The sequence below is a fragment of the Saccopteryx bilineata genome, chromosome 4 (assembly GCF_036850765.1).
Source record: "Saccopteryx bilineata isolate mSacBil1 chromosome 4, mSacBil1_pri_phased_curated, whole genome shotgun sequence".
In the NCBI taxonomy this organism is placed as follows: domain Eukaryota; kingdom Metazoa; phylum Chordata; class Mammalia; order Chiroptera; family Emballonuridae; genus Saccopteryx; species Saccopteryx bilineata.
In genome coordinates, this window is record NC_089493.1 from 105,019,920 (window position 1) to 105,045,000 (window position 25,081).

Sequence of the window (25,081 nt, forward strand, 5' to 3'; positions counted from 1 at the left end):
TAACAGTAGGCTATTGGTAGTTAAGTTTTGAGGGAATAAAAAGTTACATGGGTTTTGACTGCATGTTGGGGTTACTGCCCTTAACCCCTGAATTGTTCAAGTATCAACTGGGTATGAGTTCTTGTGTCCAGCTTCTTTCACTGAGCACACTGTTTTTGAGGTACTAGATTTTATAACTGAAAGACGACACCAGCAGGAAAATCAGAAATTTTCCAAGTGGGTTAGCCATGGCAGAGTTTAACCTCAGGACCTTTCCCTAGATCCCTTCAATAGTTCAAGAGACAACAAACAGGTTTTTATTCCTTCAATTCACTCAGTTCATATTTTCTGAGAACCTACGCTCTGCCTGGCACTATTTAGATGCTGGGGCTCTAGTGGAGACTGAACAGAAGGAGCCCCATGGAGTATATATAGTTCAGGGAGGAAAACGCCTACTTCTCAATTGAACTGTCTTTTATATCTGGTTCTTGTTGAGAGCTAAGGCAATTTTTGCTGTTGTAAAACTTGCTTTTAAACCATCTAATGAATTATTTTATTTTCAACTATTTCAGGAATATCCATATAACTAAGACTAGGAAATATATCCATGTTGGTAATCATTTTAGTGATATTTTAAAAATAATTTGATGTTTCATATGTCTGTTTTCTGTTTCTGATTAGCTTCATTATTGAAAAAGAACATTTACTAGAAGTGTTTTGTTTCTGTGTTTGTTTTTCATTTTAGTGAAAGGAGGGGAGGCATAGAGACAGACTCGCACAAGCACCCTGACCAGGATCCGCCTGGCAAGCCCACTGGGGGGCGATGTTCTGCCCATCTGGGGCATTGCTCCATTACAACTGGAGCCATTAGCGCTTGAGGCGGAGGCCATGGAGCCATCCTCAGTGCTCGAGGCCAACTTGCTCAAGCTAATCGAGCCATGGCTGCTGGAGAGGAAGAGACAGAGAGAGAGTGAGAGTGAGAGAGAGAGAGAGAGAGAGAGAGAGAGAGAGAGAAGGGGGAAGGGTAGAGAAGCAGATGGTTGCTTCTCCTGTCTGCCTTGACCAAGAATTGAACCAAGGACATCCACATGCCGGGCCAATGCTCTACCGCTGAGCCAACCGGCACAGTTAGAAGCATTTTGATTGTTTATGTGAGATTGACTTTCAAAGGGTCTTCTGAACTGAGACAAGTTACTTTCAAATTTTGTCAATCTGATAGTGAGCAGTAGTTGATTGATGTATGTGATAGAATTTCACAGACAATAGATTTGCCTTTTATATATTTAAAAAAATTATTTTTAGGAAATAGAAAGTCCTTGAGCTAGGGACCTTACTGAGGGCTGGGCAGGTATCCTTTCTCATCTGGTTATTCCTGAGGGATAAGGCCAGTAAAATCATGCAAAGACAAACCCACACCTCATTTACAGTGCAATGGGAGTGAAAAAGGGCCTAATTGATGTTTATTTCATTGCATGTGGTTATACTAAAGAGTAATCAACCAACCACTAGTTTTAATGCAAACATTGTTAGGGTTATTTAACAGTTAGCCATGCTATTGTACTATCATCCTCTCACTTCAGCCCAGGAGATATATGCTGATAGCTGCCAGTCATGGTGCCCCTGCTATGTGCCAGGCCTCCTCATAGGACTTTACAGACATTTTCTCATTTAAACCTCCCAACAATCTCTAAGGTAGACACAATGTACAAGGGGGTCCTCGGGTTACAACACAGTTCTGTTTTTATGACACTGACGTAACCTGAATTTTTATGTAAGTTGAAACACACCTTAGCCTAACACAGACAGAACACTTGCACTTTAACAGTTCAAAATGGCGTAGGTAAGCGTATTGGAGGATGCTAACGCCTTCACTCATATGCTGCATTACTGAGTATTCTGCTGTGCGCAACCAAACTGGTTCACCCATGTGGTCTGCAAGTATGATGCTAATGGCGTAAGTCGAAACACATCTCAATTTTTTCAAGTTTTAATGGGAGTGAGCATGGTAAACTCAAAATGTCGTATGTCAAGACTGTTCTGACCTGAAGGGCCCCTGTACTGTGATTATCTTGGATAAACCAGTGAGAGAACTGAGACATGTAAATGTTGAGTAACTTGTCCAGGATCACAGAGCTAACAAGTGAGAGAGGGGATCCAGGATTCCAATCCAGATGTGCTTGAGTTTCTAGCCCAAATCTCAAAAGAGTTGATAGTGAACATCATTGCTTTTTACCCACTTTTTTCATCTGTATTTTTTTCTTGATAACTATACGTCAGTTTTTTGCCCAAGTTTTCATAAGAGTTGCATTTCCATTTTCTGAAAACTAGCTCTTTGTTTTAGTTTTTGATTTTTAAAACTTTCTACCTAAGTCTAATTTAGGAAAATAAGTATGCATCTAATGCTCAGACAATTTGGTTGTAGATTTGGAGTTGTGTGCTGGGGAAAATATTGCATTAAAAAAAATCAGAGTGAATATATGAATGTTGGAATTTTCTCTCATTTTAATAGATTTCCCCATATATATATATATGATTTTCTTCCTTCTGTTCATTGGCACTTCAAACTCTGGGTCTGATTTTTGCCTTATGGTAAATATACACCTCTTTATTCAATTACAATTAAAGTTGTTTATGCTTTTATTATTTTTATTTATTTGTATGTTTTTGTTGTATTTAACTTTTCTACAGATAAGTCTTTTCTCCCAGGGCTTTGCAAGTGGTATTACTCAATAAACTTCTGGATCTGGGATAAACAGAGAGCACAAATTGCAAGACCTCCTAATGATCTTTTTATTTTGAGCACAAAAAGTTTGAGTAGAACATTCACTTAATACTGCTCTTATTGTAATTCTTTAAATTTTTCAAAAGATGCAACTTTTTAAAGGAAATTAAAGGAATCCAGAGGTAGCTGTATCAAATCTCTGTTGAGCTGTTTTATAGAATACCAGGTATCTTCACTGCCACTCTTTAGCTAATAACGTATCTTTTTTTTTTTAAGTAAGAGGAAGAGAGACAGAGACAGACTCCTGCATATGCTCCAACCAGATTCCACCCAGAAAGACCCCTACTGGCAATGCTCTACCCATCTAGGGCCATTGCTCGGCAACCGAGATATATTTTAGCACCTCAGGTAGAGGCTCCACAGAGCCATTCTCAGCACCCAGGGCCAACTCACTCAAACTAATTGAGCCATGACTGCAGAAGGAAAACAGAAAGAGAGAGAGAGAGAGAGAGAGAGAGAGAGAGAGAGAAGGGGGGAGAGAAGCAGATGGTCACTTCTCCTGTGTAACCTGACCAGGAGTCGAATCCGGGATATCTACACGCCAGGCAGACCTCTACCACTGAGCCAACCAGCCAGGGTCCTAAAATTTTAAGAAAATTCTAGAAATGCTACCCTGGGAGACCTAACTCAATAAAAGACATACAAGGACCAAAGGAAGTTTATTTGGATATGTATTACTTGCTGCTGTTAGAATCTTGGTTCTTTCCTCCTCCTCTTTCTGCTCATCATCATCATCATTTCTCCAGCCACTTTTAGTTACTTTCTTTGTGTGTATTGTGCTAATATAAATAACTTGCTTCTTGTTTCTTGAGCAAATCTGTAAAGATGTGTGTGTGTGTGCAATTATTTTGGCCCCTTGGGGTAGGCCAAAATTCTGTACCAGTGAAGCAAGTTTATGAATAAAACACCCTTGCATAAATTAACAATTCAGAATTATCTCTGGAATTGCAGACTCTCTATTTGAACCTTATATACTTCTCACTATTCTTTTGGTTTCAGTCAAATACTCTTAGATTTTGTCTCCATCCATTTTTTTTCTATGTGAGGATAAGGGAGGGAAGGTGAGCTGGGCCCATCCCTACCCCCATCCCTTGGGAACCCAGGTAGTCTGACAGCACAGCTCACCTGCTCTTCCTTTTTTGATTTATCATTTTATCAAAGACAGGAGCAATTTTTTTAAGTATCAGAAAATTTCTTTAGAAAAATAACAACAAAAATGCTTAATTAACCTGAACATTATTGACTGTGTTGAGCTATCATCAAAGAGAGTATTCAACCAAATAATCTTCCTACCAGTTATATTACTCTATACATACATCTTTTTTTCCCAAGGACTTTTTAGTTATATAGATATTCTAATGTTCTTCCCCTTGGAATATTTTCCCATGTTGTTGCCCCCATGGTATGTTTTATCTTTGAGGTTAAGTCTTGAGGAAATGAAGATTTTACTGAAAATATTGACAGAATTTAATACATAACAGCAGAGAGTGAATGAGGGCAGAACGAGCTGTACTTTTTTAATATGTGAAGTTTAAAGTCTAACATGAATGATTTACTAATGGATCTTGTCAGATATACCTGGAATTGACTTACACACAAAAAAAATGCAAAAATGACAATAAATTTAAGAGATTTATAGGAAAGAAACAGGGAAAATGATAATATTATATCCAAAAGTTCAATACTTTTCTATGGAAATTTTTCACTCCAACCACTTTATTGAACAAAGGACGTGTTCTTTTAGGTCCTGCTGTAAGTTTTATACTTTCTTAGGCTTGTGTTTGAAAAGCTGATGAGGCAGCATTTGGTCAGAAAAATGACTGTGTCATGGAAGACAGGCCGAGCTCCTGGCATCACTCGGGCTGAGCTCCCAGCTCACACCCAGATGGCATAGTTCCTGCATCTAGTGTGAGCCCCCAGGTTTAGGACGCTCATCGAAAGTCTGTGCTGCTACACCTTAGAGTCAACCACAGAGTTACAAAGAGAGCTCCTTTGAAAAACTAGTTCAATTATTTATTAGCACTTCCAGAGTATAGTGTCAGCCAAGATAGTATTTGAAATTAATATACTATTTGATTATACTGATTGATTGTTCCTGCAGCTAAAGATTTTAACATTCATTAGCCTCACTAAGCGGTCATTAGTATTGCCTTTATCAGCAAGCAAAGAATAAACAGAAATTCTAATAAAAATTCATCACAGTGAATGTGTTCCATACCTAAGCAAGCGTGATGAGTGCCGGTGTACTAAATGAACTGCTGTAACATTGGCAGCAGGAAAGATTTCTGTTATAAAATTTAAAAATATCCCTTAATTAATGTTTACTTTGTAACTGGACTCTTAAACTTAAGTAGGCTACACAGATAATCTCTTACACATCCAGTATAATAAAGGGCTAATGGGTACTTCATACTCAATGTGTCTGTGGTATTCTTTAACTATTAGTGTCAGGGAGGACTGAGCACTTATGGAAGTTTTGCTACTGGTTTGCTGGTGGAGCCATTTTCCCAGTACTGAGGAATAAAGCATTAGGTCTGTTTTCCAACCAGACTGTTAAAGCCAGTCTGAATTGTAATGCAAAGATGCTGACCTGTTACACTGTATGACTCCTTTCTCTACCAACCTTGTCAGGAATCCCTTGTGGTTGTAAGAGCTAATTGAAGGGAATGATGAGAAGGAGAGAACAAGGTGGGCAGGGAGAACCCTTACGAATTGACTCAAGGCCACTCTAGAGCAATTCTATGTGCATTAAGAACTATCGTTACCGTGTGCTGAACGCCTCCTCAGCCCTTCACATGCGTGAACTCATTTTGTGCTCCTAATCATCTTGAAAGATAGTGCTAGCCCCTTTTAACAGTGATGTCAGGAGACTGGTGCTCAGATAACAGCTTAAGTGACTTGCCCAGGGCCAGTCTCTGTCAGAGAGAGAGAGAGAGGCTGAGAAGAGGGGGGCTGAGAGAACTGTGATTAAGGGCCTTGGAGCAGAGCCAGATCTTAAAGAGGCATTGCCCTGAAAGGGAAAGCAGAGGAGAGGAGAGACCAGTGGCTCCACAGGTGGTGGTGCTTTATTCCCCAGGCCAAAGCTGCTTCAAGGGAGAACTCAGGAATAGAGGCAAGAGGGACGTCACCGTCTATGGCTACAGACAGTATTCCAGAATGAACTCCAGAACTGAGACAGTAGCAGGGTGAATGTGTCTTAAGAGATGTCATAGGCTATACTTTTTGGGTTTTTGTTTTTTTACCTTCATTTGCCTGATAGTTTTATCTTCAACCAATCCAAAGTTAAAAGTGTAGAGAATCAATAAGAAATAGTTAATTCCCTAAATTACAATTTGACTATAATAACCTTACATTTTAATCTATGTTATTGCCTCCAGTGACAAATTACTATTGATAGAACAGCCTATTTCAATAATTTTAGATGTTATTCCAGAGAGGGATAGAGCTAATAATTATGCTATTTTTCAAATCTATGCTTGGAGCACATTTCTTTCCTGACTCTTCCAAGAGATTTTGAATGGATAAGATTTTCATGCTGTGTTCCCTGATTCTTCTTTTTCTTTCCTTCCTCCTGCACAGGAGACTTTGAATGTGATTGATCCTGGCTTGATGGACCTAAATGGGACCAGTGAGGATGCCCTGGAATGGGATGAAACTGATATAAGTAACAAGTTAATTAGTTTGAATGAAGAATCAAATGACCTTGATCAAGAACCTCAACTTGTCAGGCCTTCCTTAAAACTTGAAGAGACAAGTGGTGAGGACCCTGGCTATGGAAAAGAGGCAGGTGACCATGGGGGACCCCAGCATGCCTCAAGCGTTACAGCCCCCTCCAGTCCCCACATTTACCAAGTATACAGCCTGCACAATGTGGAACTCTATGATGACAACCACATGCCATTTCTGAAAAGCAACCCAAAACTCACCACCAGCATGACACAGTCTAGTGTTTTAACTAAGAGTCTCAGTAAAGACTCTTCATTTTCATCTACCAAATCTTTGCCGGATCTTCTAGGTGGTTCCAATTTGGTGAAGCCTTGCTCATGCCATGGAGGAGACATGAGCCAGAATTCAGGCAGTGAGAGTGGCATCGTCAGTGAAGGAGACACTGACACCACTACCAACTCTGAAATGTGCTTGCTCAATGTGGGAGACAGGTCCCCTAGTAACCCTGAAACTGAACATCTGGACTTGCAAACGGGAGATGCCGTTAACGTGTTAAAGCAAAAATTTAAAGATGAGGAAGAAGCCATTAAGCTTCCAGATTGCTCTCAGCCATCCATTTCACCAGTGGGTTGTGTAAATGGAAAAGTTGGAGAATTAAACAGTGTTACCAAACATGCCCCTGATTGTTTGGGAGAAGAATTACAAGGAAAACACAATGTGTTTACATTTTATGATTACTCATACCTCCAAGACTCAAAACTCAAATTACCAATGATAATGAAGCAGTCACAAAGTGAAAAAGCACGTGTAGAGGATCCCCTGCTTCATGGCTTTTATTTTGATAAAAAATCCTGCAAATCTAAACATCAGGCTACAGAGTTACAACAAGATGCACCTCCTCATGAAAGAATTCTGGCAAGTGCGTCACATGAAATGGATCACAACTCGTATAATTGTGGTGATGTAGAGAAGACATTTACTGGCATGCAGAATGCCAAACAGCTCTCCCTTTTATCTCGTAGTTCATCTATTGAGTCCCTTTCTCCAGGGGGTGAGTTATTTGGATTGGGCATCTTTAAAAATGGCAGTGACAGCCTCCAGCGAAGCACTTCTTTAGAAAGTTGGTTGACATCCTATAAAAGCAATGAAGATCTTTTTAGCTGTCACAGCTCTGGGGACATAAGCGTGAGCAGTGGCTCAGTTGGTGAACTGAGTAAAAGGACATTAGATCTCCTGAATCGTTTGGAGAATATCCAGAGTCCTTCAGAGCAAAAGATAAAGAGAAGTGTTTCTGATATCACTCTTCAAAGCAGTTCCCAAAAGATGTCCTTTTCTGGGCAGCTGTCATTGGACATTGCATCTTCTATAAATGAAGACTCCCCTGCATCTCTTACAGAACTTAGCAGCAGTGATGAGCTCTCTCTTTGCTCAGAGGATATTGTGTTACACAAGAACAAGATCACCGAATCAAATGCATCATTCAGGAAGCGCCTGACTCATTCAGTGGCTGATGAAAGCGATGTCAATGTCAGCATGATCGTTAATGTCTCTTGCACCTCTGCTTGCACTGATGATGAAGATGACAGTGACCTCCTCTCCAGCTCTACCCTCACCTTGACAGAAGAAGAGCTATGCATTAAAGATGAGGATGATGATTCCAGTATTGCAACAGATGATGAAATTTATGAAGAATGCAACTTGATGTCAGGGCTAGATTATATAAAGAACGAACTGCACACCTGGATTAGACCAAAGCTTTCATTGACTAGGGATAAGAGAAGGTGTAATCTCAGTGATGAAATAAGGGGCAGTAAGGATATAAGTAGTAGTGAGATGACCAATCCCTCTGATACTCTGAGCATTGAGGCCCTTCTAAATGGCTCTGTGAAACGTCTCTCTGAAAATAATGGAAATGGTAAGAATCTATCCTACATCCATGAATTAGAAACAAAGGGTGAAAATAAGGAAAATATTTTCAAAGTTAATAAGGATCCATATGTGGCTGACATGGAAAATGGCAATGTTGAAAGTACTGCAGAAAGACAGCAGGACGAATTTAATGGGATTTCAAAGGCATCAGAAAATCTTGCTTCCACCAGACAGGGGATTTCAGAGAGTGAGCGTGGTAAGTGTAAAGCATTCGTGGATGGCTCAGACAATTCAAACATTGGTGGAAAGGAATTTGTCCCCCAAACTGTTAGCCATTCTCCAAAGAAATGTCAAAACCACCACCATTTTGAAAATCAGAGGCCTGCTTCTTCTCCCACTGAGAAGTCTTGCCCAGAACTGCCCTCAGAAGCCAGTGTTATCAACCAACAGGACTCTGATGTACTGACATCTTCATCTAATGATGCATTAAGTCTGGCTGGGAAATCTGCTGCTTGCTGCCCTGCCCTTGAACAAAATGAAACAGAGAGAAATGCCTCTGCCACTGACAACCTTTGCTGCTGCGACTGTGAGCCAGATGTTTTCCATCAGAAGGATGCTGAAGATTGTTCAGTACATGACTTTGTTAAGGAAATCATTGACATGGCTTCAACGGCCCTAAAAAGTAAATCTCAACCTGAGAATGAGGCAGCTGCTCCTGCTTCATTAACTCAAATCAAGGAGAAAGTGTTAGAACATTCTCACCGGCCCATCCAGCTGAGAAAAGGGGACTTTTATTCCTACTTATCTCTCTCATCTCATGACAGTGATTGTGGGGAGGTCACCAGTTACGTAGAGGAGAAGAGCAGCACTCCTCTGCCACTGGACATGACTGACTCTGGCCTTGACGACAAGGAAGACATTGAATGCTTCTTTGAGGCCTTTGTTGAGGATGACCTCAGTGGAGGCGAGCCCCATTTCCCCAGCGCTCCTCCAGGGGCACCTGCAGGTCCCAGTGAAGCTGCAGGGCCATGGCAAGCCATGGCTGCGTCTGCTGGGCCCAGTGATGCTTCTCTTTTAGCTGATGATGCAGACACGATGGATCATTCAAGTCCTCCTGCCTGGAAAAGATCTGACATTGGAAAGGAAGCGGGTGGTTTACCGCAAGCTACCAGTGTCGGTGGAGGAAGCTCAGAGTCCGTGGCTTCATCAAGGCTGGGCAGTGAGAAAGGAAGTTCAGAGAGCCCAGGGGAGCCCAGGGTGCCAGAAGAACATGCCGCTGCTCCCGCCAAATCTGGAATTCCAGGACCCCCCTCGAAGCCAAAGCAGACCAAGGACAGGGGTGCGTTGCATCCCAGCTCCAAAACTTTAACCCGTGAAGAAAACCTTCAAAACCCTGATGAAGAACAACATAGAAATATGCATAGGTAGAATGTAACCCTCTCCGAGCATGAAAATCATCTCACTGAAAGGTATGTTCAGTTCTCATGTTTTTAATATACATTTAGTAATTTTTAGTACATATATATATATACTAAAAAAGTATGTGTGTAAAGTATGTGTGTGTAGATACACACACACACACACATATATATATACACACACACACACACACATACATACTTAAAATATAAGTTTGAGTCAACAAAACCATGATAGGAGAAAAGACTAGTCAGAATGACAGGTCATGGCAAATATTTATCTGAAGAAGACATTTAGGTGAAAGAAATACTCCCAACAATGCAAGGAACTGTGAAGCAAAAAGGGAAAAAACAGTCACAAATAACATTTTTTGTGACATTATCTTATTACATCATTCTGGCAAGAAAAATACAAAATTTGCGGAAGTAGCTGAATAATTTAGGGCCTCAGAGTCTTGAGTGACGGAGGAAAAGGCGGTTCTCCCAATTGCAGTTATAGCCTCTGATCCAAAGGCACGCACAGTGACAGCGCTCCCCAATTCCGTCTCCCGTGCGCAGAGCGGCCTGCTGCCGTCAGTTCCTGAAGACAAGCAATGATTAGGTTAAGGGCTGAGTCTCCTGTTCTGGGCCTTCCCTTTATGCTTCTGTCTCAAGTAACTATCATCACATTTGCTTCCCCAGTGGAAGGCTGTGCTGTCACAACTCCCAATCACAGCCAGGTCTGAGGATTCAAACAGGAGGGGAAAGTGATGTTGGAGAAGAGGCTCCTGTTTCTCCACAGACACGGGCTGAGAACAGGCCCAGCGAGCAAAGGCAGAAAGAGTACATGACAAGATAATAGCGTTTGGATAAAAACAGAATTTTTGAAATTTGTCTAAAAGTGACAGGTTGATTTTCATCACATCTTTTAAGAAAGTCATCCCAATCTTCATGTTTAATAAGACAGTTATTGATTGATAATTCTGAGGTGATGATATAGTTCTAATAGTGACAGAAAAATTCCGTTATTTCCCATTTCTAAGCCTCAGTGATAATATACTGTCTCAATCAAGTTCAAAGAAAATTTGAACTTTTGAATGGGAGAACTGTTTTACCAAAGTATAAGGTGCCAAATACTATCGCCACCCCCACTCTAGAGCTTAATGCCGTCACCTAGACTTGTGCTATAGGAAGTGAATTACAGAAGCAATCTACCCTAATTTGTTAACTTATTCAAATAACAGTTATTATACTTAACTATGCTAAAGATTATCTTTTTTTGTGGCAGATTGTTTATTTTTTGATGAGCCTAATTACTGATTTTCTAAAAGTAATTTACATTTATTACAAATACATCTTTTAAAATGTGACAGATAAATGTTGTTCCCATAATGTATTATGAAAAAAGTTACTATTTAAAAACACATTATTTAATTTGAAAGATGAATGGCAAACATCATTATTTTTTTCCTGCAACACCTGTGCCCTAGGCTCATTAAAATGTGTGATTCTGTGTAGAGCTGCTAGAAATGAGGAGTGGGGGGGGGATCTATACCATATATATGCCCTAAAAATAAACTTCGAATGCAAAATTGAAGAAAGGCATCCTAGTTACTAATATAGCTCAACTAATTTTCCAGGTTTCAGACTCTTTACAATCGGCTGCAAATGAGAACAAAAGTGGAAGAGAGAGAAATGCATTTCCTGTGAAAGATGTCCCCCCTGTAATCACATTCTCCATCAGTGTGCAGTAAAACTGACCATTAAGAGAGAGTAACTGCTATTCCTTAAGCTCCTTCAGAACATGCTCTGTGAGGACCATTTGTACTGCTGGCTCTGCCAACCTCCGCAGAAGGGCTGGTAAAGCCTGGCAGATTCTTGTTCTCTGAAAGGGGATAAAGGCTTGAAAGCAACATCACTTGGAGCATGAAATCATGTGACTGTGACCTTCAAGTCACCAGTCAGGCTGATCCGGAGCTTGAGAAGCTCTGGCCCTGGAGAAAGCTCCAGGATGCACTCCTTCCTTTTTGATACTGTGGGGATTTCTCCTCTCCCTCCATAGACATAGAATTGACATGAAATGTAAGTGGTGAGCAGCTCTGACCGCTGATGTGGGGGAGTGAATGTGCTGATGCGTGTGTGTGACCCTCACATTTTACAGGCAGGGACAATGTAACTGTCAGCCAGCCTGCCTGCCGGTCAGCAATATTTTGTTGAACCCCATGATGCACTGCCTGGCCCTATCCCAGGCCCAGGCAATGGGAGATGCAGCCAGATTTTGCTTCTGCAGAACTCACATTGCCCCCAAGTGACTCGTTAGCAGCCTGGGGGCATTTAAATAGCCATACTTACCAGTCCTAATCAGTTTTTTTAGTAGTGTGTACACAAAACATCTGGATACCTAAATTTTTCACCAGTCATTAGCATGGTTACCTAGGTATAAAGATTTACATATTGTTAAAATACTACATTTCTTCTCAAAATGTTGACATGGCTTCAGTGCTAAATGTCAGGAATACATAGTACCATAGTAAAATTCTTTGCTAAATATGAGGTTGTATGTCTACAAAAACTTAATTGTTGTCATTGTTCTTCCTGTAAGATTCAAACCAGAAAAATAAAAAGCTCTACTTTTTCTACATTTGAAAACTCTCAATTGGAGTGCTCTTTTTATCAGGATAATAAAATTCAACTTGCTGGTTCTTTTTAGAATTAAGTTTTCAGGTGATGAAATTAGTATGTCATCTAAAAGAGCTATAACTTAGAATAATAGCAATACAGTTGGCAACAAACAGTAACAACATTTAAAGAATTTTTTGAAAAGCTTTTTCCATATACTGTGTTCTAATTAAAAACTCACTAAAACTAGAGAAGCTTTCATGTACTCTAACACAGTATGCATTTGCACCAATTTCCAGGCACACCACTGCACTTTTCACCATTTTCATTTATCTGTCATGTTTCTATAAAAACAGAGAGGTCAATTATAGCAAATCAAATCAAATCAAAAGAAAGGTAACTGAATAGATCTAGAAATTTCTGCCTAATTTCTGAGGAAGCACATAATGTATGTCTGGAGTGCCTCCTAGGACCTGCCTAACAGACGTACTTTACACTAATCTTCCTACTGTATTCTGACAGTTATTTCTTCATAATCCTCATCATAAGCCTCTGATCTTTGGTGAATGCTTTAACCCCAAACTTCATGCAGGATAAATCCTGTAGTATAAAACTCAGGATTTAACTCATCATGCCACCAGTGTAGACTTTTTATTTGTTTCTTTTGGTTTGCTCTGGTTTTCAGCTTTATTTTACTGTGTGTGTGTGTGTGTGTGTGTGTGTGTGTGTGTATTTAGGAAGAGCTGTATTAGGATGTATATTATTTCCTTTAAAACTTTTTAGCTTTTCCTACTTTATTGTTCTGCACATGTTCTAGTTGGTTGCCCATAAGTTTTAGATTTTAGACAAGTACTTGTGTTTTGCATGCTCAAGGATACACATGTAGGGTAAAAAGTGCTGCTACTCAGTTTTGACAAACTGAGAAAGCTGTAAGAGCAAACATTCTCATGTACACACGGCAGATTTTTGTTCTCTTCATTGGCTTGACATTAAGCATGATTCATTTTTTCAATAAAAAATACAAGGCCCTGCCCAGTTGGCTCAGTGGTAGAGCATCAGCCAGTGTGTGGATGTCCCAGGTTCAATTCCCAGTCAGGGCATACAGGAGAAACGCCCATTTGCTTCTCCACCCTTCCCTCTCTCCTTTCTCTCTATCTCTCTCTTCCCCTCCTGCAGCCAAGGCTCCATTGGAGCAAAGTTGGCCCGGGCGCTGAGGATGGCTCCATGGCCTCTGCCTCAGGCGCTAGAATGACTTCGATTGCAGCAGAACAATGGCCCAGCTGGGCTTAGCATCACCCCCGGGTGGGCATGCCGGGTGGATCCTGGTCAGGCACATGCTGGAGGTTGTCTCTCTGCCTCTCTGCTTTTCACTTAAGAAAAATACAAAAAAGAGAAAAAAACATAAACAATATAAATGTAATCTTATCAAATTTACCTTTAAAATCACTTAAATAAATCAAGGTTCTGGTGGATGTGAAGTTTTTTTTTTAATTATCCAACATTTCTGAATAACTAGCTTTGTCATGATAAATAACGAAGATTTTATTAGACATCACCCACCACACACACACACACACACACACACACACACACACACACACACACACAGCCCATCTGTGCCTCAGCCAATTTGGCCTGCCCTTTCCAAGTGGGCCAAGTTGGAAGAATTGATTATCCAGAGAGAACTTACAGATTTGCCTCATCTAAAGATTCCTGACTCAGTGGCCAGATTTCAGATGAGTCATGTCCTCAGCATTTGAACAATGCACTGTGCTCTTTCTTGAGTTACTGCATTATTTTTACTAAACCAAATTGCATTCCATCTGTTCCTGCCTGTCTCTCCCTGTTCTTAAACTTGCTTTCTCTCCCCAACTTCCTGTGACTCCAGCCAAACCACATTAGCTGAAGATTTTCTTGCTCTTAAGCAGATTGTAAGGTTGTTGAGAAAGAGCAAGACAGAGAGTGAGAATGTTTAGTTCTAAAAGGACAATAAAGCATCTGACATCACAATTCAGAACTCAACTTAAACCCAGACACGCAAGAAGCCTGCTTGAGAGTTGGTCAGAGTACCTTAAAAATTGCATCCTGCATTGCCTAGACCTGGAATTTAGTTGTTCCTTACATTCCACAGGTAGCTTTCAGCCACTTAAAAATAGGCAGAACCAACTGAGTTTGGAAAAAAATGTGTGTTCAATCCATCAGATGTACAGAAATAATTAATAATTCTCATTTGCACATTGCTGTCTGTTCCCTAAAATAAATGCATGTGTATTTGAGCTAGAAGCCCTAGTTAAATCCCGTTGTAGGCAAGGGGTTGGGGTTGTCACAATGTTACGAGTATTTCAGCACGTGATAGTAATGGAATTGTTCAGTTCCCCTGTCACACATAGAGTCTCATTGGAGGAAGCGCTAAACCGGAGGGCCTCAGCTCCCAGTCTGTGAGTGACTGGTGACACTTTGCTGACCTACTTGGCATTGGCAGCCTCACATTTTCATAGTGAGCTGAAGCTATCTTGAGTGTTTGAAACGGAGTTCACAAGGAAAAGAGAAGATGAGATCCAGAGAAAAAGTCAAACTTGATAATTTTCCTTGTTTTCTTTAAAACCCTGTTTCTTTAAGCAACTTCATGTATTTTTCACCTTGATTCCAAAACATTTTTGTCAGTAATGTGAACCTCAGGCTATTGAAATCACTTTATATTACATGTATCCTTTTATTTCAGAACACTAACACGTAGTCCCAAAATGGCAGCCTTCGATGGTTCCTTGAAGGTCTGGGTTTTACAAATGAAACAGACACTTCTGAAACGTTTTTTCTTTCTTGTCACTTTTTTGTTTCTTGTAGATAAGTCTTCGCTGCAACTCAGGGGTGGCCTCATACTCCTACCCCGGGCTGGTCTCTGTTCCATCATGTCACTGCCGTTTGTTACACTGACCTCTCCAGAGATGACTCTCCCTTCCCAATGCGGTTTGTCCACATAAGCCTTGTGATCTGGATCTGTGCACTGGTTCTCTTTAGGTGACTGTCTCTGAAGTTCAGCAAAGCTGCTTGTTCGCCCATGGATTCCTGTCCTGAGCTACCTCTACCAACCCTGCCTCTCCAGCGAGACTTTTCTGTTTGCTTCCTCCCCTCCCCACCTGCTCTCTCAAGCACTGCAGCGCACCAAATGGATGGCCCATTAAATCCCCTGTCTGGAATGAGCCCCTGCCAGTACTTGACCAATTTCATGTTTCAATATGAAATTTCTGTAATGGTATGATGCCTCTGTTTATTGAAAGAATTTTACCAAAAAGGGCACTGTCTGTTTAGATTGCAGCAGAGAGAAGAAACACTGGTCTTTCAAAATTAAGCAACTTTTAAAAGCACCATTTTATTTATTTTATTTAAAAAATAATAATCTATGCAGCACTTCAAGAAAAAACTATCTGGTGTTGTATACTATAAACTGGTGACATTCTATTAAATCATGTATGACATTTTTGGGTTTTTTTATGCTTCTTGAGGTGGTAATGAGAAAACGTTTTTTTTAAAAAAGTGTGCCTTGCTGTATTTCTTATACCATTTATTAAAAAGCTGCTTTCATGGTAAAATGAGGTTGATTTGAAAGGAGGAAATAGCAAGGTTAAGATGTGTGAATAATTTCTGTATATATGTATAACCAACTACAAACGTTGATGTATAATGACAGTATAAAATGCTTTCATGTTCGTGATGTCTAGTGATGTGGAAAATATAAGCCTTAAATTCATTAGATTGCATGGTAATTAAAATTGGCATAATAAACATAGCTTATTAGGGGAAAAGGAAAATTAGTGATCTCTTCTACCTGTGTTCTTTACCAAATTATTGCATCTGGTTCTGGAAGAAATATTACATATAGCAGCTTCTAATATGTGTATATTGTATAAAAGACTTAAAATTACTTACACATGAAGCCGTCACAATTTTCAAAATCTTTCTGATCACTATAAAGATCTTGGAACACAAATGATTTAATGCTAATTCCCCATAGCCAGTAAAAATACATCCTAGATTTTTTACTTCTACTTCTCATGAATGGTTTTAATGTTGGATTTCAGGATACCTAGTACATCTTCTATTTATTTTGTATAATTATTTTGAATGTGTTTGATAGAAACACGGTAGAAATGCATAGAAAATTTAACTATTATTTTGATTTAGATTTCAAATGTATTTATTTTGTATAAAACAAGTTAGCTAAAAAAATATTCCATTTGGTTTTTACTGCTCTTGTTAAATGCAGTTTCTAATTTTATTCTAATGCCTACTAAAGTGCCTGACACAGTAGGTATTCAATAAAAATTTATTGAATTAAAATATTGAATTAGGTAAAATGGATGACATTTATCTTTTTGTTTTGAGAGACCTACACTAAAATGTGAACAACTTAGGAAAACCACACATAATATATAATCAATCTATATAAAATTTCAAGAAGAAATAATGTTGTGGATTCATATAGTCACAGAAATGACAATCATTTATTCAGCAGTTAACTAACACCTTTTATCTATAAGACACTGTTCTAGTAGCAGAGAGTGTAGTGGTCACTGAAGGAAGGCCTTGGCCTCAGGAGGCCTAACTACATTACAGGTAAAGAAAGCACACACATGGGATGCAGTAGTTGTCTTGGAGGTGAGGAGAAGAGCAAAGTGGTGAAAGAAGTTCGAAGACAGAAGCAGCAATGAGGGACAAGGAGGAAGGAAAGGGATAGAAGAGAGCAGATAGGTAGACAGAAAATTAGTGAAGCTTATTGCAAGGGTTCTAGGATAAAAGGTAAGTTGAGAGACTTAATCGAGGGTGTTTTAAAAAGTGAAATTGGAGCTTTTGCATGGGATATGCTAGGTAGTAAGGAAATTTTATCAGGTTTTTCTTTTTCACCTGATATTATTTATCATTAGAACTCTATTAGTAGCACACCAAGAACATTTTTTTAAAAAATACTAGTTTATAATTTTACCATTTTAATAACTATTTGTATTATTATGCCCCTTCTAATCTTTTCCATACATTTTTTCCCCTGGCTGAGAGGAGGGGAGACAGTGAGGCAGATTCCTGAATATGCCCCAAACCAGAGTCCAACCAGCAACCTCGTTTAGGGCCAATGCTCAAGTACCAAGCTATTTTTAGTGCTTGTGGTTGACATGCTCTGACCAACTGAGTTATTCTCAGCTCCTGGGGCCATGCTCAAACCAATGGAACCACTGGCTGCAGGAGAGGGAGAGAGAAGAGGTGGGGAGAAGCAGATGGTCGCTTTTCCTGTGTGCCCTGACTGGGAATCAAACCCAGGATGTCCATATGCTAGGCTGACACTCTATCCATTGAGCCACTGGCCAGGGCCTTTTCCATACATATTTCTAAGCTGGTGAATCATTCTAAGCTTTTGAATAATAGTAATTTGTTCACAAAGGATTTTAGGCAGACATTTAGTTGCAGTGTTCAAGATGATTATAGAGGACTATATTAGAGATGAATATCTTCCTAGGAAGTAGATGTAAAAGATAAGCTAGTTTTGAGAGTATAACAGAAATAACAGGGATAGGGGCCTGGGAGGAAAGTGTAAAAACAGTCCTAGCGTCTTTGAAATACCTAAGAGCATTCTGGATCTCTGTTGAAGTATGTCATCATTTTATATACAAATTATATATAAAAATTGAGACAACCTCAGTTTTTCTTGGGTATTAACTATTGCCAAGTCTATATCTATTGATAAGACAGTCAAAGAACCAACAGACCATGATGTTCTATTTACCTGTGATATGCTTGCTCATTGAAGACCTTGAAGTATTGAAAATTTTTGTTTATTAATAATCTATTTGGTGTTAACACCGAGTTTGTAAAATGGCTTTTATGTCTATTGTACGTGCTTTTTCAGATTGGAAGGGATGAAAATAGCCTCAATCTCTTGCTCTATGTAGGTGCTACCTCCTTAGTTACACTTGAATATGGTCACACAAACTGCCTGCACACTTCCAGTGACAACAGGGGTTTATTACCAGTTAAGACAAGCTCTCCCCATATTAGGCATGTCTCTCTGTTAGAAAGCTATTTCTTGGGTTGCTAAAATTGTCACAGTGCCCCCTTTTCCACCTTTAATTTTGCTCACTGGTCCTAATTCTTTCCTGATAAGCTGCTCAGAGAATGTCTACCCCTTCTTTTTCATGGTAACCCAGAAGATAATTGAGACCAGTTACTCATCCTCTCCCAGCTGCTTTGAGTTCTGTTCTTTAATTCCCTCAACAGCACTTCATATGTCATAATTGTCAGATCCATTTCAACCTGACTAAATATAAACAGACAGAATCCTTGAAATTGAGGGACTGTCTTCATCAACATACATGTAGAAAAATATCTAAACATTAAATGGTAAGTTTTCTCTAGAGATATATTAAGATATATGGTTATTCTATTATTGTAAAATTCAATAAATAAACAAATAAGCAAATAAACAAGAATCCATCACTTCCTTCAGTAGCCTATCCCAGTGCTGGAGGCATCTTGAGTGTTTACCTTACATCAAATTCAAACCTAACCTGTTTCCACAAAAAGCAAGGTCCCTCTTCCATTTATTCATTTATTCAGACATTCAACAAACATTCATTGAGTGGCTACTTGTGCAAGGCACTGTGTTTGGCATCAGAGATACAAAGGCAACTAAAAAGTGGCCTCTGCCTACAAAGGTTTACAGTATTTCTTATGAAAGTGCCTTTCATGTCCTTGAATAGAGTGATTTCTTCAAATTAAATGATGACCCATTAATTTTGTTTCCTATCCAGCTTCTCTACGTTTTTAAAAAATCTAGTGAGCAAAATAGTATGTAAAATTATGTGGATCTAGAAGCAGCAAAGTGTTTTTTGTATTTGAAAGTTTTAATTACAGAAAAAATATATTTCAGATTTCTGGTCACTGAATAAATATTCATTTTATGCAACAACAGAATAGCCTAAATTCAGGGCTTTTGAGAAGCTAAGTTTGATGATTTTGTTGTGTTTGGTTTGTTCAGCATAGGTTTTTACTCATTCTATAATTCCTGGACATAAAGTAGATGGAAATAACAAAACAAGCTGAAATGATTTAGTTATTTCTTACAAGTCAAACTATTTAATTTCCAAGTGAAATTGGTATTACTTTAGAATTGTAACGAATACCTTATTTCAAATACTATAATTTTATATTTCAAATTTTTCTAACTTGAACCAACTAAATTTGCAACTGTCTTTTTTGCCATATATATTTTCCCAATTTTTATTTTGAATAATTTCAGACCTATATAAAAACCAAATAGGTAGTAGAATGATATTTGCATGCTCATCAGTTAGATTCATTTACTGTCACTTTTACCACATTTGCTTTTTCTCTCCACTCACACACAAGCACACACAGTGCACACACATACACACACTTTTTTCCTGCAATTGAACCATTAGAAATTAAATTGCAAATCATAACACTTCATCTGTAAATCAGTATATATCACCTACAAAAAAGGACATTATTCCATCCACAATACCATCCTCATGCCCAAGAAGTGTAACATTGATACAATAACATTTAATAATCCATATTCAAATTTCTTCAAATACCCTAATACTGTCTTTTAACAGTTGTTTTTAATCTATGGTTCAAACAAAGATTACAGATTGTTTTTAGATTTTGTCTTATTATTCTTGAACAGTTTCACTGCATTTTTTTTTCTTTGATCCTTTATAACTGACATTTCTGAAGGTTCCAGGCCAGTTTCATAGAATGACCCACAATCTGGGTGTGTCCAGTTGTATTCTCATCATTCAACTCAGGGTAAACTTTTTTTTCAAGTATAGCACATAGGTTATGTGGTATTCAATAGCTACTCTTTAATGGAGAATGAATGAGTCGTTGACATTTTTGATGTGTGCTGAAATTCCCAACTCCTCTTACAGCTCGTGCTTCATTAGTCTTAGGCAGGTCAACAAACTGTAGTTGGTAAGACAAATCTGGCCCACTGCTTATTTTGGGAGAGCTCTGAGCCAAGAATGGTTTCTATGTTTTTAAATGCTTGAAAACATCAAAAGAATATTTCATGATATCTAAAAATTATATAATATTCAGTGTCCATGAATAAAGTTTTATTGGAACATAGCCACACTTATTTGTTTACATATTGTCTTTGGCTGCTTTACACTATAACTGCAGAGTTAAGTAGTTGTGACAGAGACTGTATAGCCTATAAACCCAAAATATTTCCATTTGGCCCATGATAAAAAAAGTTTTCTCATCTCTGGTTTATGGTATTCTAAATTGACACCATTTCCTTAGAAGTAGATAGATTTCTATTTGCAAATTCAATGTAACGTATTAGCACTTGAATAGTTATCTTTTGCTTTCTATATTTTGAGTGGGTAATTTCTGTTTCATGTTACCTTAGTAAAATAAAGTATACTTTGTTTCATAAACCTAAAGATTGTTCTACATCCACAGTTGTTTAAGGATTTAAATTTAGTTTACTTGATACAGCATGGCTTTGATTGATTTTGAGAGTTAATCAATTATAGACTAAGTCATTTGTCCAATCAAAACCATCAGGAAAATTGACAACAGACTAAACTCACTTTAATTCACCATTAAACTCAAATTCTTTCTCTGAATGTTTTTCTAAAGAGTCCAAGAAAATTTAAATCCAGGTCATTTCAGAATCCGTTTTTTATTTAATGTATTTTTTAACCCAAACAAAAGTAAAACCTTGATCAAGGATTGTTTACAATACACTTTCATTTCTCAGGTGTTAGTCACAAATAATCTGAATTTATAAAGGAAATAAGTATTCTTCACAAACTTTGTTGTGGCCAAAGGTAGACCCTCTTATTGAATAGAAGATGTTCAAAAGGTAATAGGCTTCTACATTTTTCCATAATTTATCTTTGACAGCATGACCACCTCCTACTGCCACACGCCTAGACAGGGTCGCTCAAGGGAGGCATTTAGTAGCTACTTCCACCTCCTTAAAAAGCAACTACATACCTTTTGTGTAACAATGCCTATTAATTTGACACTTCATGCATTTTCATTTTCATAGTAAAATAACAAAATGATGTGTGGAAGTCATTCACATAATGTTAAGTTCTCTGAAGCAGAGGCATTTTGTCAATGCCTTGAGATCACTCTGGTCCTTGGTTAATGAGCCCTCACCAAAGCCGACAGTATGCAAAGATTATTTGTACTTGTGTACTGAAGTAAAGCAGGGCATAAAAAGTTGCATAAAGCAACTTTTCTGTCTCTTTTCGGTTTGAACACACACAACTTGGAAGATGTTCATGTGTGAGGCACTTCCAGGCTATTGCCAAGCATTAGAGCAATTTCCAATGAGGAAACATTCTACCCCCTTTTCTCCTACTCATAGAGAGGATCTTAATGCAACTGAATGGAGTGACATTATTCTATGAATAACTCTCAAGCTAATCTAATTCATACTTAAACCAAAAAATATATATTCCTGAATATCATAATATACTTTATTATTAGCTACAAATCCCATGTGACATCGTATTTTAGAAACACTGAAATTGAGGCTAGTGATCTTGATTGAATTAAGGCGCCCCCAAACCTAGGAAAGGTCTTCCAAAGAACAAGAGAATCAACAACACTGTGTGTGGATATACAGCCCCAGGTGGTCCATGACCATGAAGAATTAGATCTTTCTGGTGAGTACATTCTTCGGAAGAAACAGTAAATTCAAGGGAAGCAAAGGTAAAGTGCAACAAAACTTGTCCTCAAATATACACTAGAGAAATGGCTCATTCTGAAGGTTTGGCCCAGGTCACTTTACCCCTTGTTAACTACAGAAACATAAGATACGGAACATCAAGATTTTCTAGATGTATGCAGAACCGTTTTGTGTCTCTACCGTGGGCTGCCCTGTTCATCAACTTTTTAGACCGTGGCATTGCCCTTTCCCATTTCTGCATTTATTTATGGGGAATTTGGACTAGAATCACCAGATGTGAAACTTGGTATTTTTTCCATACCATCAAGACATATAGTAATAGATTTATTAATAAGAACAATTTAATAAGAAATGACACTAAAATTATTAAAACATTTCTTTGTCCTCACACTTAACCTGCCATTTAAAAAAAAATCCCAACTCTCTATAAACAAATGAGCTATTATAGGCATAAAACAAATATTATTCAGCAAAATTTACTCAAGGACTGAAATGATTGAAGGCATTAGGAGCATAAAAACACATACAATCCTCTTTAAACTCCAATATTCTCTCACCACTGGTTTATAAAAAATACTCTAAAGTTTATAGAATGAGTCTGGTTCTATTAGGTAATCAAAGTATATCCTTACACTGTCAGCAATTCAAAACAAATAATTCCCTCTGTATGTGCATGTTTGCTTGCTTGGAAATAAATTTCATTTATTTTAGTGTCTTCTTATATAAAAATCCACATGGCTGAAATTTATCTTCTCATTAAAATAGTGTGAAAATCAAATCAGTCTTCATATTGGTGCTCTTATCCCTGTCTATCTCAAATGACTGATGATGCTTACATCAAGATTTTGAAAATGAAAACTTAACTGTTCAGGAAACATTCTTTTTTCACATGGACACAATTTGCCTCTTTTCTAAATAGTTTTTATAAGTATTTTAAGTTTGGGCTCTTACGAAAGATGTCTTTCCATGTAAAGTATATGAAAAAATATTTTTAGAAAGTAAAATTTCTAATTATTTACAGGTTTAGAGGCATTTTCTATAGGAATGAAATAATATATAATGGGTAATTTTGTCTTTTTTATTTAGATAATTAAATTTAACAGAGTGACATTGATTTTAAAAAAAAAGAGTACATAGGTTTCAATAAATATGTCTATAGCATTTGAACTGTTGATTATGTTGTGTAAACACCACCCAAAGTCAGATCATTTTCTTTTTTTTTTTTTTTTTTTTTATTCATTTTTCTGAAGCTGGAAACAGGGAGAGACAGTCAGACAGACTCCCGCATGCGCCCGACCGGGATCCACCCGGCACGCCCACCAGGGGCGGTGCTCTGCCCCCCAGGGGGCGATGCTCTGCCCATCCTGGGCGTCGCCATATTGCGACCAGAGCCACTCTAGCGCCTGAGGCAGAGGCCACAGAGCCATGCCCAGCGCCCGGGCCATCTTGGCTCCAATGGAGCCTTGGCTGCGGGAGGGGAAGAGAGAGACAGAGAGGAAAGCGCGGCGGAGGGGTGGAGAAGCAAATGGGCGCTTCTCCTATGTGCCCTGGCCGGGAATCGAACCTGGGTCCTCCGCACGCTAGGCCGACGCTCTACCGCTGAGCCAACCGGCCAGGGCCCAGATCATTTTCCATCACTGTATATTTGTCCCTCATTAATTCCCTCCCCCACATCTCCCTCCTCCTAACCATCTCCCCTTGGCAACCACTTCACTTTTATCAATGTCCATGAGTCTCTTATTTGTATACCACCTGTAAGTGAAACCATATAGTTCTTAGCTTTTTCTGATTTCCTGTTTTTCTCAGTATAATGTTCTCAAAGTCCATCCATGTCATAAATGGCAACAGGTCATTATTTCTTATGGCTAGGTAGTATCCCACTGTATATATGCAATTATTTTTTAAGTGAAAACAAACTCTCATTGATTCAAAATGACTGAACACCAGAATATTCTTGTTCACCTAAGAGTCTCATTATTTAAGTCACCTGTGACTTAATGGGAACTCAAATTTTTTAAACAAAATTTAATTTTTGATGACATATCATCAACCTAATAATTACCAATTATTGTTTAGTAATGAGTTATAGAAAATCTGGCTAAATCAGTAAAAAAAAATGGATATTATTTTTTAATCAGTATAAATTAAAATGAACCATTATTACTTGAGTGCTAAGTACTATGCTAAGACTTTGCATACACATTTTTTTTCTTGTGACAGAGACAGAGAGAGGGATAGGGGACAGACAGGAAGGGAGAGAGATAAGAAGCGTCAATTCTTCATTGAGGCACCTTAGTTGTTCATTGACCGCTTTCTCATATGTGCCTTGACGGGGGGGGGGGGAGCTTGCCGAGTACCCCTTGCTCAAACCAGATGAGCTCGTGCTAAAGCTGGCGACCTTGGGGTTTTGAACCTGGGTCCTCTGCGTCCCAGTCCGACGCTCGGTCCACTGCGGCATCACCTGGTCAGGCCATACATAATTTAATTGTATTCTTACAATGCTCTATGATTGGTGATACCCATTTCACAATAAGGAAATTGAGGACTGGAGAGGTAGGCTAGTTATCATTTGTTTCCTTTTCATAAAAGCAGAGTATGCGGGAATAATAGCTTTTTAGAAAGTCATTTTCCATTGAGATAAATAAGAATTATTTTAATGTTCACTTAACATATGTTGCTACATTTCCTGTCTGTACATTTCCTGTTTTCACGCCAAAACTGGAGAAAGGACTTTCAGTTTTAAATGTATTTCTTATAAAAATTCTATTGGAAAAAATGATAGCTACATTAGCACTTGAAAAAGGCCAAAGAAAATTATATACTGTATATAATTATGCCTCATTATGACCTCTGCACATTTTCCAGAGAAGTTAGGTATTAAAAACACATAACAGGAACACCTTAAAGGTCAGAGTCTGATGGAAGAAAAACACAATAGTTAATTATGAAAGACAAGATTAATGTTCTACTAGGAACGTACTTTTTTGGGTATTTTTAAAACTTATTTTTGATAGCACCGTCCAGTACTCGTTTGAAAGATAGTATATA

General features: G+C 38.5%; 1 protein-coding gene and 1 pseudogene across 4 annotated transcripts in view; both read left to right on the forward strand.

Moving 5' to 3' along the window:
- AKAP6 (A-kinase anchoring protein 6) overlaps nt 1-21,784 on the forward strand; it is a 527,287-nt gene extending 505,503 nt beyond the window's left edge. For all 4 annotated transcript variants that reach the window (XM_066277686.1, XM_066277688.1, XM_066277687.1 and 1 more), the window contains exons 13-14: nt 6,341-9,765; nt 15,157-21,784. In XM_066277686.1, the coding sequence (XP_066133783.1) occupies nt 6,341-9,724 (3,384 nt within the window). In that variant the 3' untranslated portion in view covers nt 9,725-9,765; nt 15,157-21,784. The remainder of the gene's footprint in view (nt 1-6,340; nt 9,766-15,156) is intronic.
- Nucleotides 15,371-25,081, forward strand: part of LOC136335518 (uncharacterized) — an 80,620-nt pseudogene continuing 70,909 nt past the window's right edge.